The sequence below is a fragment of the Ceratosolen solmsi genome, unplaced genomic scaffold, assembly GCF_000503995.2.
Source record: "Ceratosolen solmsi marchali unplaced genomic scaffold, CerSol_1.0 scaffold2, whole genome shotgun sequence".
Taxonomy (NCBI): Eukaryota; Metazoa; Arthropoda; class Insecta; order Hymenoptera; family Agaonidae; genus Ceratosolen; species Ceratosolen solmsi.
The window spans coordinates 2,840,001-2,856,422 of NW_011948422.1; the positions used below are offsets into that span (position 1 = coordinate 2,840,001).

General features: G+C 22.4%; 1 protein-coding gene across 5 annotated transcripts in view; it reads left to right on the forward strand.

Annotated features, from left to right (window-relative positions):
* Positions 1 to 1,921, forward strand: part of Vha100-2 (V-type ATPase subunit a family protein Vha100-2) — a 51,352-nt gene extending 49,431 nt beyond the window's left edge. For all 5 annotated transcript variants that reach the window (XM_011499058.1, XM_011499060.1, XM_011499059.1 and 2 more), the window contains exon 14: positions 1,566 to 1,921. In XM_011499058.1, the coding sequence (XP_011497360.1) occupies positions 1,566 to 1,668 (103 nt within the window). In that variant the 3' untranslated portion in view covers positions 1,669 to 1,921. The remainder of the gene's footprint in view (positions 1 to 1,565) is intronic.
* The last annotated feature ends 14,501 nt before the right edge of the window (positions 1,922 to 16,422 follow it).

Genomic DNA, 16,422 nt, shown 5'->3' on the forward strand with positions numbered 1-16,422 from the left:
GTGTCAGTCAGCTTCGTAAATCAGCTTGTCAATGCTGTCTGCGAATTCAGTAGATTTTCAATAATTTCACGCTTTAAAAAATTCCTCAAATTTAAATATTTAAATAAAAATAAAATTGTACGTAACTTTATAATTAGAGATGATTTTATTATTATTCATATCAAAATTAATCACAAATCAAGTATATATTCTTTTTTAGAATCATATCATTTAAAAAATGAGGTCATTATGTATGTGCCCCGAAAATCTATAACATTGAATAAAATTTAGTTTAACATCGAATACGCACAATAACGTAATAAATTAATAAATAATGCATCGGTATAAATGAAAGAAAAGAAGAAGAAAAAGAAGTTTCGCGTGTATTTACTATTTATTGATTATACATATTGAACAACTTGTGCCGTTTCATTCATTACAACACAATACGATACTATAATGTAGTAATTTCAATTTAACTTAAAGTACAAAAGATGTAGTTAAATGAATAGAAGTACATTTTAACGGCAGTTATGACGGGTACAAGTAAGAAATAATTCTCTTTCAAGCGACGACGATAGCACGGTTTATCGTAGCGTTATCATAGTTGATATTACTAACTGGATTTACTATATTCGACTAATGCTTGATTACAAATACCTCTATGGTTATAAATTCTTCTTCTATACAGCTTATAATAATCATTACGATACTATTCTTTTCTTACTTTAAATAGTGCTTTAAATTATATAACAAGACGCCCTGCACTGAATTTATCGACAGCGATTGGGTTCGATTCTGTTACACAAATCAATTACTCTTACATCTAAACATAAACGTTTTATGCGTTTCACACATTTCTATAATTATTAATAGCCTAGAAATAAAAATTTTTATTCCTTCGAAACAATATGGCAATAAGATATAAGAATATATATATATATATATATATATATATATATATAATATATATATATATAACAGTTATGATATATAGAAGTTTATATAGAAGTAAAGTTTTTGTAAGTAAAGATGATGATATTATCAATGATTGTATTACGATAGCAGCAATTTCACTACCACGTAATTTCTATTAATACAAAAATGTAATAGAATTGTTATTACGTAGAAATTTCCCATTGCTTAATTATATACCAGCTACATGTTATATAGAATATCACATTTATTGTTTATACGTCAATACAATAGCGAGAACAAATTTATGGAAATAATGAAGTACAACAGCTAACGAACGGAGACTGCTTTTTTTATCTTATTTAATTTTTTTAATAATTAAGCTTATTATAAATACCAAATATTGTACTTGAACAAAATATCCGAGAGCATTGTCAATTAATATCTATTTACGTTTTCAAATTGACTCTGGCAATATATCGTTGAAATTATTTTTGTTTTTCAATACGAATGACTTTTTACGAGACGTAACTGTTACGTTTCTATTCCTTTGAATTGCTAATCGCCATAAGTGCGTAATGCAAAAAAAATATTGTAAAAGACGAATCGATTTGAAATGAAAAATTGATCAAATGTCATAATAGTTTTTAATGTAATAATACTTATTACAGGGTCGAATTTATGAGCAAATTTTACGAAGGACAAGGCTACGCGTTTCAACCATTCTGTTTCAAGACAATTCTTGATGCGGAAGACTCATCGGAACAGGACTAAGATCGAAGAGGAAGTGAAATGAAGTCCGGAAAACTCGTTAATTGAAATCGCTAGTGAGAACGAGCAGGTTTCGAGGGCCAATTTTTTCTCTCGAATAGTCGCTAAAGATTTTCGTGCATTCGACAGACGTAGACACGACGTGTGCTTGCTTACTCAAAGAGACTGATATCTTCCGGATTCTGTACGTCAATTTCCGATTGCTCTTGTATATGAAATATTTTTTTATAATTACTTTCCTTTCGATAATTTTTCATAAACGCTTATTTCTCACTATAGTTTTTGCTATAAATATGTTTTGAGGCTTGAATGTAAAATAATTACGATAAACTTTACACCTTTATTATAAAACCATCTCCTTTACAGCTGACAAGTAAACTTGTATTTTTTATATTTATTTATAGTACGAGCTGGTTATGAAAAATTTATATACTAGTTTCTATTACTATAATCGTATAAAAATCGCAGAAAGATCATATCAAGTACGAATGTATATATATATATATATATATATATATATATATACACACATAGGATACAATAGGAATGAAAATTTTAAATGTAATATTTATCATTATAATATGAATATCTCTATACTGAAAAATATAATAGAAATTTAATTTCATTACACGTTATAATCTAAATATTTATTTATAATAACAGTAATAAAAATAATTTTAAATTATTGATATCTATTGAAAGTAATACGATTTTCATTATTTCGTTTAACGTAATTATAAACAACTTAGATTAAAAAAATTTATTTTATTTCGATTGAATTAATTAAGGAATATCTCACGCTAAAGCTCAATTTATTAAGCATAAATAATTAAAATATATATATATATATTTTTTTTTTTTTTATAATTACAGAGCCATATGCATTTTGTATATTAATGATTTATGTTAATACCGTTGATGTATCGGCGATTGTGATTAATAATCTACTAATCTACGATCATGTGAATTATCGAAAACCAAAAAAAAAATATTCAAATACAAATCAAAGAAAAAACAACATTGTCTATCTGTCTGCGAATTTCGTGAAATGTAATTGTATTTGTATGATAGTGCGAGAACGTATTTATCTATTTTAAATGCACAAATTCCAGGGGTAAGCTGGTCGTGTAGACATTTAATTATTTTTCTATCTATATTATAAGTGTATATAAAATACATGTATATTTCTTCGAATGCACTGACGATGAAAACTTTGACTGTTAACTCATTCCTTAAAAAAAATACACGCTTCGGTTTCAAAAGAGATTGCTTCGACCAACAAAAGATTGCAGAGCAATTTTTTTTTTACATATTTTCGTGAACAAATTAATAAATGAAGAGTGATACGAATTATAATAATAAGAGCATATAGGAGGTCGTGATTTTTAAGCATTTTATTTAAAAATTTAATGCTTCAGCTAAATTTTAATTTATAAAATTACTATTTACTATGTATCTATGATAATAAAACTCAAATTATATTTTAAAGAATTTTTTCTTATCATTGTACTTTATTTTTATTATATAATCTTTTAAGAAACTCAAGATCTCAATTATACATATTAATGATATCATAATGATAATTTTTTTGACATTCATATTTTGTGATAATGCATTTTAAAAAGTCCCTCATCCCATGTTAATCGCCAACAAATTGAAGATGCAAATTTTCAATTCAAAGTCTACTCACTCCATATCTCCTTTCTTCTCCTTCAAAATTATAAATCATCCTTCGTAGGGCTCATCCTTAGGCACGTAACATTGATCACTCCGATATGTAGTAATTACTGACACTGGTGAATGTGACCAACGAATCATGCAAACATTAGAAAGAATCTTTTATAAAAGTTAATATGTATGATATATTTTTATCTGAGAATTGAGCACACTATAATGGAAAATAAAAATTGAAATCAGTAAATAAATCAATAGTGGCATTTTAGATTGTTTTTATATTTTCTTATATCTTATTGGTTAAATTTCATTCAGAATACAGAGATTAAAAATTGATCTACGTATTCAATATTTCTTGTAATTTTTCACGATTATTGCGAAAGTTTTAAAAATATCCCCTTTTCAATTCAGTGCTTTAAACAAAGTTCAATGATAATGTAGGATAGAGACTGAACTGATATATGTACAACTAGAAATATAGTAAAAATTATAAGACATTTTTTTATTGAAGCACAGAAGAAACTTGGACAAGACTTGGATTTCTCAACTTATTAAACTTTTCAATTATGAAAAGGATGCTTTTCATAATAATTTCTAAAAAAAAAAAAAAAAAAAAAAAAAAAAAAACTTTTAAAAATAGAAGAGCGATGAGCGTTCTTGTGTCATAATCATAATTATCACAATATATAACAAATAATTGGGGCTTATAGTAAACTGAATTGATTTTTATTCTCCTTTAGGAAAAGTCGTTGAAATAAAATATAAAAAATAATATACCTTTTATATTTTGTAATATAAAATTATATTCTAATATATAAATAATACCTTTTAAATTTCAGGTTAACTAATGTCAATATATTAATATTTATTTATCTATTTTGATTCAAATTAATAAAATAATTTTTTATATTCTAAATTAAATAATAGGAGCTCAATACGTTACTCAATCTACGTCACTTACATCGCCTAATTCATCATTTAATATGTTGTTTTTATTTCATACATTATAATTCATTTATTTTTATTTAACATATCAAAAATTATAGAATTCTTAATTATGAAAATTTGTAATATAATTTATTTATATTGAAATCGATAGTTTGCATTTAATTGAATATGTATTGCTTCATTAAACAAGTTTTGTAGATTAAAACATTTGAAAACTGACCTTTGATTAATGAAATAAAAACAAATCTCTCTGAAAAATATTTTTAAAAATAAAATTCACTATTTTATCTGTAATATCTGTGAAATGTAATTTTGTTATTTTCTGCTTATTATAAAAAATACGGTTATTGACAGAATTAATTTTTTTTTATAAAGAATGAATTTTCGTAAGAATGAACGCTAAAATGACTTATTAATATTTAAAAAAAAAACGACCTTTTGAGTGGGAGACGAAAAATGATTTAATTTAATTCATGTTTTTGGTTATTTAATATATATTTTTCTATCGATGAAAATTATCTACTTAATAATTACTTTCTCAATTGTTCATTCGAATATCGTTTCTTCGAATTTCTGTATTTTTTAATTGATTTGGACAAAACATTTTACAAGATCTTCTATCGTGCTCCTATCGTACTTAATTTTTCTTCATACCTAATTAATAATCATCAACACACAAAATATATATCTGACTGCTTATTCGGCATACAGATATGAAGAATAATAACTTCGATTATTCGTAAATTATATTAATCAATCATTGCTATATCAAATAATAATCATTATTGTTGATAATACTCATAATAGATTAAGTGATATTCAGTTATAGTATTTAATAAATATTTATCATACATAACATTCAACAATTAAACTTTTTTCCAGACAATATAGGATGTTTCCATTATATTACCATTCAATTCCATTTATCAATGTTTAAACATTTATCCTTTAATATAATTATGAAACTTTCTCTTGCAAAATAATTTACTGTTGTTTTAATATTAAAATTTTGTGGCGTAACGTGCATATTGGAATAAAATGAAAAATATTTTATATTATTTATTAAATATTAATAAATTATATTAAATCTTCATTGAGAAAATATAAATATGGCGTATCTGGCATAAGAAATTTTTAAATATCGATGCAAATATAGATTGTCTATTAAATAATACTTTAGCTTTATTAAACTTGCCTTTTTTTCTACATTATACAAATAAATTATAATAAACTTTTACAATACATTGAACAAACGAAGCGTACTTTTTAGTATCAATTTACGCGAAATAATTGATATGCGAATAATTAAAAACGTTAACAATTCTTTTAAACATCTCTAAAATTTATTTTTAACTTTTTTGTCACGAACAGAGCTGACTAAAGAAGTCCTTCGCGCCTTTTTACGTAGCCTGTTTACAAAGTGACTTTCATTAGTATTCCAAACAAAACGATGAAGAAATAAGATGTAACTATTTCTTCATTAGGAGATTATAAAACTTTGACAGTAACAATCGGAATTCTTTTTATATTTAAAATTATACGAAATGATAAATAATATAATAAATATGTTGATGTTTATGATTTATATTTATGATTATTAAATTTATACTCAGTATTTATTAAGCCGGCGTTTATAGTACTAATATCATCACAATTTAACAATAATTTTATACGAATTAAAAAAAGAAAAGAAATACAAAAAATGTGAAAATTATAATTTTTTGAAAAAAGTATAATGAATAAATTAAGGTAATGATTAATTTATTATATATTATTTTATTATATATTTATTTAATAATATATAACAATTATATAATATATATATATATATATATATATATATATATAATATATAATAATAATGACCAATAAAATAAGGTAATAATAATAATAAAGAAAAGACATTAGTAGGAAACGATGTTAATAAATAAAATTTGTTGTCTAACAAAGAATAATATATTTTAGTAGTTTTAGAAAAGCATTTATTAAAGTTACATTTTAGATGTATTACGAATATAAATAAAAATATAAATGAATTGATAATGAACTCAAATGGTCGTTTTGGGGTATTTTTTATATACAAATGAAATTACAAAATTAATCTTTATAATTTACTATTCATATTTTATATCACTAATTTTTAATATAACTGAGCGAATAATAAATATTAATAAATGTATAATTAATATATACTTATGCTGAACTTATATAAAACATTATAATTTAATAGAAAAATCCAATGATATTAATTATATAATTAATTATCCGAAAATAGGATGAATGATTCCAAAATTTTCAATATAAAAAGTTAAGTGATTTGAAATGTAATAAATTCTAAAAAGCTTTGAATATATATTTTTTAGTAATTATAGGAATAATATCTTATCAGAAATTATAAATTTGCAAGTTATATATGAATATAATATTTATTATATTAAAATTTTCAAAGAATAATTTTAGTCTGTATAATCTACACAAAATATTATAATAAATTGAGAATTCAATTATTTTAAATATTCACTTTTTTAATTTGAAATACTACATTATTTCACTAGATTAATAAATTTTATAAGAAAAAGAAATCTATTTTTATAAGTGCATTAAATATATTACTAACTTTACTAACTATTTTATTTATTTATAGGCAATTACTATTTTGTTATTTCTTCGTTATTCTTATTTGGAAATTCTTTTAATTATATTGATAAATTAAAGAATGGGAACCAAATGAAATAAAAAAATTTTGATATTCTATTTTGAATTGGTTCAGGGTAACAATTAAATTATAACTGTAAAATTAAATATTCTACAATATTTAGTTTATTACAAAAGGTATTTCAAATTTACGCCGTGTATTACTAATAAGAAAATATAACATTCTTAAATTCGTTATAAAAATATTTTAAGTTATTCGGTGATGGTATTTATAATTTATTTAATAATAGATATAATGTGTTTATTTCGTAAAACATTATCAATATATTTGCAATAATATATTGAATTTTTAAAAAATTTACTTTTTCATAAATATCTACGGATAAAATTGGTTAATGTATTACAATTTTCTATTTTGAAATTACTTCTGATACATTGTAGAAAAGAATTTTTAAGCGTTTTAAGCTATTTCCCAATTACTATAGTGGAAGAAAACTATAAATACTATATGAAAATCAAATAATTTTATTCATAACAAAAATCCTATAGATTTTAATAATGTAATAATTATCTTATTTTTAATTACAATAGATTATAGAGAATATAAAAATATTTCATTATTTATTGTATTCACTGTATTGGAAAAAAATTTTCTATTACCAAAGAAGACATTTATGATTAAATGAATTCGAAATATGTAAAATTAGTCAGCATATTGTAATTATTTAATCCTTTGGAATGTATTGATATTGGGTAATAGACACAATATACATTTATTGAAAACCATTTAAAATATGCATTAAAATAATCGAATCTCTGCGCATCTCTTAATTAATGTTATTTTTGATATTATTCACTAATACAGTGTTATATACTGAATTATATACTGATGAAGGATTTTCCTATAGCATAAGTCAAATATTACATTATGAATATTATCTTAATTTAGCGGAGGATCGTAAATAAATAGAATAAAAGTTAAAAATTCGAAAGGAAATTATGTTAACAGATGCAGAATTAATATAATTGTAATATGCTACTAAGAGGTTTATGACCAAATCATTTGGAAATGAATTTATAAGTATTATAAGAATATTAAACAGTATCTCAGGCTTAACATATATCGAGAATAAGAATATAATATAAATTATATATAAAAAATTAAAATGAAAGTATTTTATAAGGAAAGACAAAAATAAAGTGAACTAAAATGTTAATAAATGAAAAATTTTAATAAATTTGGTAATGAAAGAAGATATTAAACATTGTCTATGAAATCGTTGTTAATTACATAGATAATAAATATTTATTTATATTTGTATTCTATAATATTTTCTAATATTTTCTATATCTAGCTTTTTTTCTCAGATACTTAACTTCTCATTAAAAAAAAAAAAATATATATATATATATGTATATATTTCTCCAATTTGTAAAATATGATTCATACTAAGCCAAACTATGCTATTAATCCAATATATTTTTAGGACTTTTGTAGATGGCTTTAGTAGATTATTACTATGTATGGGGTACTTTTTTGATTATGGTTTTATTTTCTAAAGCTATTTTAAATATATTATATAATTATTTATTCAATTAAATATTATATAAATTCAGGATTACATCCTAAAGCGAAATTCAATTATTTTTTAAATATCCAATAATGGATTAAATGTTATCTAAATGTTAATGTATTTTACTGCAAATTGTAACTGTAATATAAATTATAAATATTTAAACAAATTTGCCAAAAAATATGTATATATAATTACCAGTATAACGTGCAATTGTAAATTTTCAATATAAGAATGGTATTCCAAAATATTATAATTGACGTTAATTTGTTTTTTCTTAATATAATTTTTATTTCTTTACACATAACTATTATGTACCAGAACATTAATATATTATTGGAAATATATTATATGTTCGATATTATAGAAATTCAATATTGTAAGGTAATCAAATATTTTATAAAATTTAATGTATGCGTAATAATATACCATTTATATTTATGTAAAATAATGTATTTTTATCCCTAATAACCAAACAATTATGAATGATATAAAATAGGATAAATTATTTCAAAAAATATATAGAGTTTCACTTTTGGTTAATCAAATTATTCAATTTTGATTTAGGTATCTAAAATCCCAAATTTTCAAATCAGTTGCAAATAGAACTTATTAATTAATTTATTATGTAACTATATATCTTTTTTTAACTGTTTTTATAATAACATTAATTTTTATAGAATTTTTTGCTTAATAATGAAAATAATTATAAGCATTATAAATGAAAATTTATCTCATAATTTCTCACAGTACGATTTTCTTTTTATTACAGTCGCTTTATCATGTACATCCTATAAAATTTATTATATCGTGCTTACATTTACGATCTACATGTAACCTTATAAAAGAAAATAAAAATAAAAATAAAACTTTAATATAAATACAGGAGGTAATAAAAACGTTTTAAATATCTAAATATCAAAGTCATATAAGAAAAAGATGATAACAAAAGAGAAAAAATCAATAACCTGAATAGAAAATTTTACACAAATGTATATGCAATGAACATTTATGTTAAATATACTACAATAAATCGAGGTAAATTTGTTTTTGCTATTATTAATAAGTTATTTTATTTTATCCTCTAACTGAAAAAATGAAATTAGCTATAGTAATTCTAAAAGTGAAATTAATGAAAAGTATTTGTTTACGGTTAAACATATAACTCGATATAACTTGAATAATATTATAATGTTATAGAAATAAGAATATTATATTGCTACAGCATACTTTATATATTTATATTAGTGATAACGCGTATTACTAAAATAAAAACAAAAACTGTACTATAAGCTGGTGACATTAACTTCTGTTAAAAGTATTTTTTATGTTTCATTACTAATAATATGATGTATATTATTAATATTATATCAAATATATACGATATATTGGAAAAATAATTATTGCATGCAAATTATTATTTAAATATAATTTTTATACAATGCGAGCATTGCTGTTTCTAATTTTTAAATTTTTTTATAAGAAATAGTAATAATTTTTTTTTTATAAATGTTAAGATTTTATTTCATTTAATCCATATAACTTGTTTTTAAGATTTTATTATTAATAATTTTCTCAAAAATAATTTTATTTTTGAGACAAAAATCTTCATTTTGTAATCATGTAATGTAATTTTAGTTTTTATAAAAACAATATCATTATTCTAATATAATTATTAATAATATGACATATTATAAAAATGAAGTATATATATGTATAACTGAAATGCAGATTCTGCCATTTTATGTAAATGATCATGATTTATAAATTTAGTTATAAATTCCGAATTAAAGGACATTCATCGTACTGTCATTCATGTGTCCAGCATACAAAAACGGAAAAACAAATTATATAGTTAGATTCCAGGTATGAGTACGTGAAAAGAAATTAAGAAATAATATGGCGAATATAATATAGTGGTAAAATTGTTTATAATAAAAAAAGTACTATAATAAATATTTATGACTTACATACCTCCCTCCCACATTCGCATACACATACATAATTTAATGTTAATTAATATCTACGATGTGCGTAAAGTAATACAACGTTTGATGCAATTAATATTTATAAAATTCATACTATGATGTACTTAATATCGTATTTTACTGATTTAACAGTTTTATTTTTCATTAGGTTTAAAGTTGAAGTTTGAAGTTTACAATTCAAGGTTCCATTACTGGTTAAAATAAAATAATAAATTCCCTTAATTTCGATACGCACATGAAAATAAATATTTGGGTAATGAGCATATACACGTTGCATATCGTAATTAAAATCGTATTCCTGCGAGATAAAGTTCAATTTATTTTTTGAAGCAATATTGTCATATTAGTATCATACAGATCGGGATAAGGGTAACACATAGTTATAATAAAAAAAAAATAAAACAGCGCATTGAATTTTCGGAAAAAAATGGAAAAGTTAAATGCGTTTATGTTTTATAGTTATAAGTAAAATAAAAATTAGTCAATTATAAACATTTATGGATTGGATCAATTTATTGCGGAGATTGGTGTTAAATTTAATGTGAAAAATTATGAAATCAAAAAAAGATAAAAAATATAATAATAAATGGTCGATTGGTATAATATATTAACAAAAATTTGTAAATATTTTGAAAGTAGGTTAATAAAATCGTTAATAATGAATCATAAAATTCATATAATAAATAGAAAGCATGAGATCTACAAAGACTGAAAATTTGATAATTTTTTATGTATTCATTGTGTGATATCTATTGAAAAATTGTTCTAGAGAGAAATGGCTATATATAATCGAGATAAAAAGAAGAGTAATGGGTCCTTTCAAAAGTCTCAATAATATGTTAGTTCGAGAGAATTATGTTCTCTCTCTCTCTCTCTCTCTCTCTCTCTCTCCCCTTCATTCTTCGGACATTTTAACTAAGTTTGTAAAAAAATTGATAGTATGCTTTTACAAATTTTGAATGTTATAAATTTGAATTTTTACTCAAGATTTATCTACTAATATTACTGTCGAATTTCTTTTGTAATATGTTTACTGCGTATCTAATAATAAGACGCGTACATTATACATTATCTCTGAAAAAAAAAGGTAGAAATAATCGAAAGATTTATTATATAACTTTAACTTTTATAATACTACTTTCACTAATAAAATATTCATAGTAAAGTATAATGTTTAAGATAGAGAGAGGATTTGTGCAGATGATTGTGCAACAGATAAAGAGATGCAAGGATAGATAGGTATATCGATAGAGGGAGAGAAGGAGTGACGAGGAGTGAGCGATAAATGGAGCGATAAGGGGGAGGATAGAGGGATAGAGGGAGAAGAAACGATGGGCGAGGCGGGAACACTCATTTTCGAGAGAGTTGCGCGCGTTCGGTGTTTTCGAGTCGGGAACGCGCGCGCGCGTGCCGTCATCTCTCCCTCGTTCTATCTCCTTTTGGTTTTCACAGTACACCTCCATAGCTACTGTACAAGTAGTCGACAAAACGCAATCGTCGCTGCAGCACGCAAATCGTGATTTCTCACCATCCTTCTTCTCCTCATTTTCTATCTCATTCGTCTCATTTCTCTTACTTTTCGCATTTTCCTTCACCAACGTAGCCAATTTATAATTCATCTTACCATTCTTCCATAAATTCTTTTAATACCCCCACCCCCACCCCTCCATCCGCTTATTTTCTCTTATTTTCTCCTCGACAGCCCGCGTGTGTCGGAGATTCATCGCAGTTACAATGTATAAAGCACGACAGCAGTAACAGAAGCAGTGTGTTCAGTAGAATCGCATGACCGGCTACTCGAGTATGAGACGAGCAGGTGAGTGTTTAGCGATTTTTTATTTATAAAATTTGATATATAAATAATTGTCCAATAGGCTTATTTCATTTGTGTCTTTTTTGTGCTGTAATTTTTTGCCTTTCGTAATATTATTGGTTGTTGATTGAATCGAGCGCTAATAAGATAGGAGAAGCTAAGCACATCTTGTGTTACACGAATAAGGTAATAAAGACATTTTTTATTAACATATCTGCATTTAAGTCGTAAGATAATTTGAGCGATTTTTGGCCAATGCTTTTCAGATATTCTCGATAAGAATCGAGATCGATTTTTTCTGATGAAAGTATAATGCTTGTATACACCGGAGAAACTATTAATGTCCGATAATGTCAATGTTAAATTGACTCGTTGAAATTGCTCTTTTCACTTTCTTTGATAATCTAAACATTAATTACTATATTTTAATGCCTACACCACTTTTTTTCAGAATAAATTACAAGAACATTTATTATTTTTCTCATAAAAAATTTTTTCTTTTTAAATAGCATAAATGAATATGTAAAAAAATTTTATTTCTAAAAATATATTGAAAGGCAAATGAGATTTTTATAAGCTATTGTATAAGATTTGTAGACATTACAATACTTAAATCTACTTATTAAATAAAATTTATTACAATTTTCAAGCAATTGTTTAGCTAATTTATAAATAAATTCATTTATAACTTTATGAGAAATAAAATGTTCATATTTAGTCAAATTTCCAGAAAGAATTACATAAAAATACCAATAATTTTTTCAATTATCTCATAAATATACTAATATCTATATGATTTTTTTTTAATAAATTGTATAAAAAAAAAAAAAATCAACTCAAGTCCTCAATAATTATATATTTTATACTGCAATACTGAGAGAAAATTATTGTACATTTTTTAGTTCAAAATTAGTATATTATTTTTTCAGAATAAAGTACTAAAAAATAAATAAATTTTATAGAATTTAATTTAAACATTAATTAATTCGCAAATACTGTATATTAATTGATTATTGAATAATATTCATAAATTTTCAATTAATAATATTAATTATTTTCCCAAAAGTCAATCGAATATATAAATGTTAGTTAAACATTAATGTCTTCATATTACCAAAATTAAATTTATTATTACAATAAATTTTATGATTTATAATATAAACACTTTTATTTCATTGATAGAAAATATACTAAACAAGTTCATCATAATATCTTGTATTATAATATGATCGTATAATATGATGATATAATCATATTATATTTTTCCGAATTTAATTTATTTAATAAATACATTTGCTTTTGTGAATTTCATTTCGATATTTATATTGAACAATTCCATTAGTAAGTAATTGTCAAATGGTTAAAAAATTTAAAAATATAACAATATATTATTTTTATTTATTTTAACATTATGCAATTTAATGTAATAATTATTAAAAAAAAAATCATCATATCTATTAAAAGAAACATTAATTGCAAAAAGTGGCAATAAATAAAATCCGTCATGAAAAGTAAAACGAAATTTTTAACTACTGAATCATTATCATGTAAATATTCGTACAAAGAAATTAAGCTTTGGCACATAAAGGCTAAACTTCATATAAATACGAACCTAATCTTAAAGTAAGCAGAAAACGTTATTACCCGTTTACGAAATTTATAACGATCATAAGAAGAGTATTTGAAGTAATGTGTCTATCAAAAATGTAACTTTAGCATTCCCTAACAATGGTTTGGAACTGAAATTATTCGTAATGGCAGACCTTAATGAAAGTCTCCTACATCTCGTATTTTTAAATATTTTTAAAAGAAGTCTGTGATCCAAGAAGACTTGGGGCTGGCAAAAATAAAATTTATTATCATTAAATGGTTATTCCAACCTGTCGGAAATAGCAAATTTCTATAAATTATATTCTCATACTTTTTGCATATTAATCTATGATTATTAAGTAATTATAAAAATTTTTGAAAAATTCTATCAATATGATCATCTATCATTTAATAGAATATTTAATAACTATATTTATTACAAAATTGAAAAATTTTCATACTTAAAGGAAATAAATACTCATTTTTCGAAACGGAGTAAAGAAAATTTGATGAATAAGAAATATCAGTAAGGATCATCGATACGACCAGTGACATTTATTTTATTTTTTAATCATAATTGTTACACTCGACTTGTAATATACTTAAGTAAAGAAATAACGATTATGAGAGAAAAAAAATTCAAAAATTCCTCATGAATCTTAACAAAGTTTCACATTAATCCTTAAAATTCTCTTGAAAAAAAGTGATAATAATGAAGGCATCTTTATATAAGGAAATTCATATGATTCTAGCATAATGAAATGAAAATAATATTATTATATTAAAGCATTATATAATACAATTTTAACTATCTCAAATACTGTATAAGATATTCTATTATTCATATTATATTTCAAATTTTAATACAATATATACATGGATATCCTTTAAAATATATTACAACAGCTTTTGCATAAAGCAGACATTCATAAGCTCTCAAACTTTTTAAACACAATTTTATAAGTAAATTTATTCTTGGTTTGAAGAGCTTGACAATTTTGATCGGTAAGCACCTTGCATTTAAAATAAAGAAAAAACAATTTTTTCTATCGAGCTCACGAATCGATGAGGAAAATAATAATAAAGCTAAGAAAGACACATATATAATTAAAAACTTATCTTTCGTTATTATATATGACAAAACATTTTAATTTCAAGTTTTGTTGAAATTTTCATATTTATTTTCTTATACTAACATACAATAAAATACATAATAAGTAGTAATTTGATGACAATTAATTGTTTTTAAATCTATGAAAACGATTTTTATTCAATACGAATTAAAATAATTAACATAATAATTAATAAGACATTATGAAATTATAATTATTTACTCAAGGCTGCCTGTATATTTATTAATTACCCAACTGCAACATGTTTTTTTCTATAAATAAATTTGTATGCATAGTTTATGTTTGTACTTTTAATGTAATATAGTTTCTTGATGTTTTACACTTTTACATAATATATTCTAAATAATTATTTTAAAAAAAAAGTATTGTTACAAATTTAACTTGATTTAATCTCAATAGTTTTTAAAATTTATTTTTACATAATTCTTAATTCTTTGTTATTATAAAATAAAAGCATAATAAGTATTATGCGTAAATTCATGATAATTTATACTTTTTTCGAGTATTTCAAGATAAATGTTATTTATTTCAATATTATCTTATAATCTCACACAAAGCAAATACTAAAAATATTGAACATAAAATTGTTGTATAAAAAATTTAATAATATGAGCTTGTTGTATTTATTTAAGGCTTTGTTAATATATATATATATATATATATATATATATATATTGAAAAAGGCAACCTTGTATTTACAATAATTTACAATAAATTGATTAATGCAAATTAATTAATATTGCATACAATTACTTTTATGTATATCCAAGTAGATTCATGTATAAGCTGCAAAAAAAAAAATAATAAAAAACGATTTATTCTATTTTTATGTTCTTAAAATCTCACATGTCGAGAAAAAGTAATTTTATTAATATTTAAAATTATAATGCAGTTTCTCATACATTTCCAATCCATTATGAACTAATATTTATTTATAAATTAAGAATATGTATAATGAATATAGTTATATTATATTAATATATTATATTTAATGCAATATTTATATAAAAGTAATAATTTCAAATTCACTAACAAGACGTTTAGGTATTTTTCAATAAATTTTATATTTTTTTAAAAATTTTATATAACAAATATATATATTGAAATAAATGAAATAAATATCTTGAAATAATAATTTTATTATAAACTTGCATTTATTTAATATGTTCATGATTTAAAAATATTATTTATAATTACAATCAATTAATAATAAAACATATATTAACTTGAATCTATTAACATATATTTATTATTAGTTATATTGCAAATTAATCATTTTTGTATTATACGAAAGGTTATTTAATAGAAACAAATAAAAACAATATGTCTATAATTATATTAAAATTGTTTTTAAATCAGAATTAAAATTTTATTTTCATATA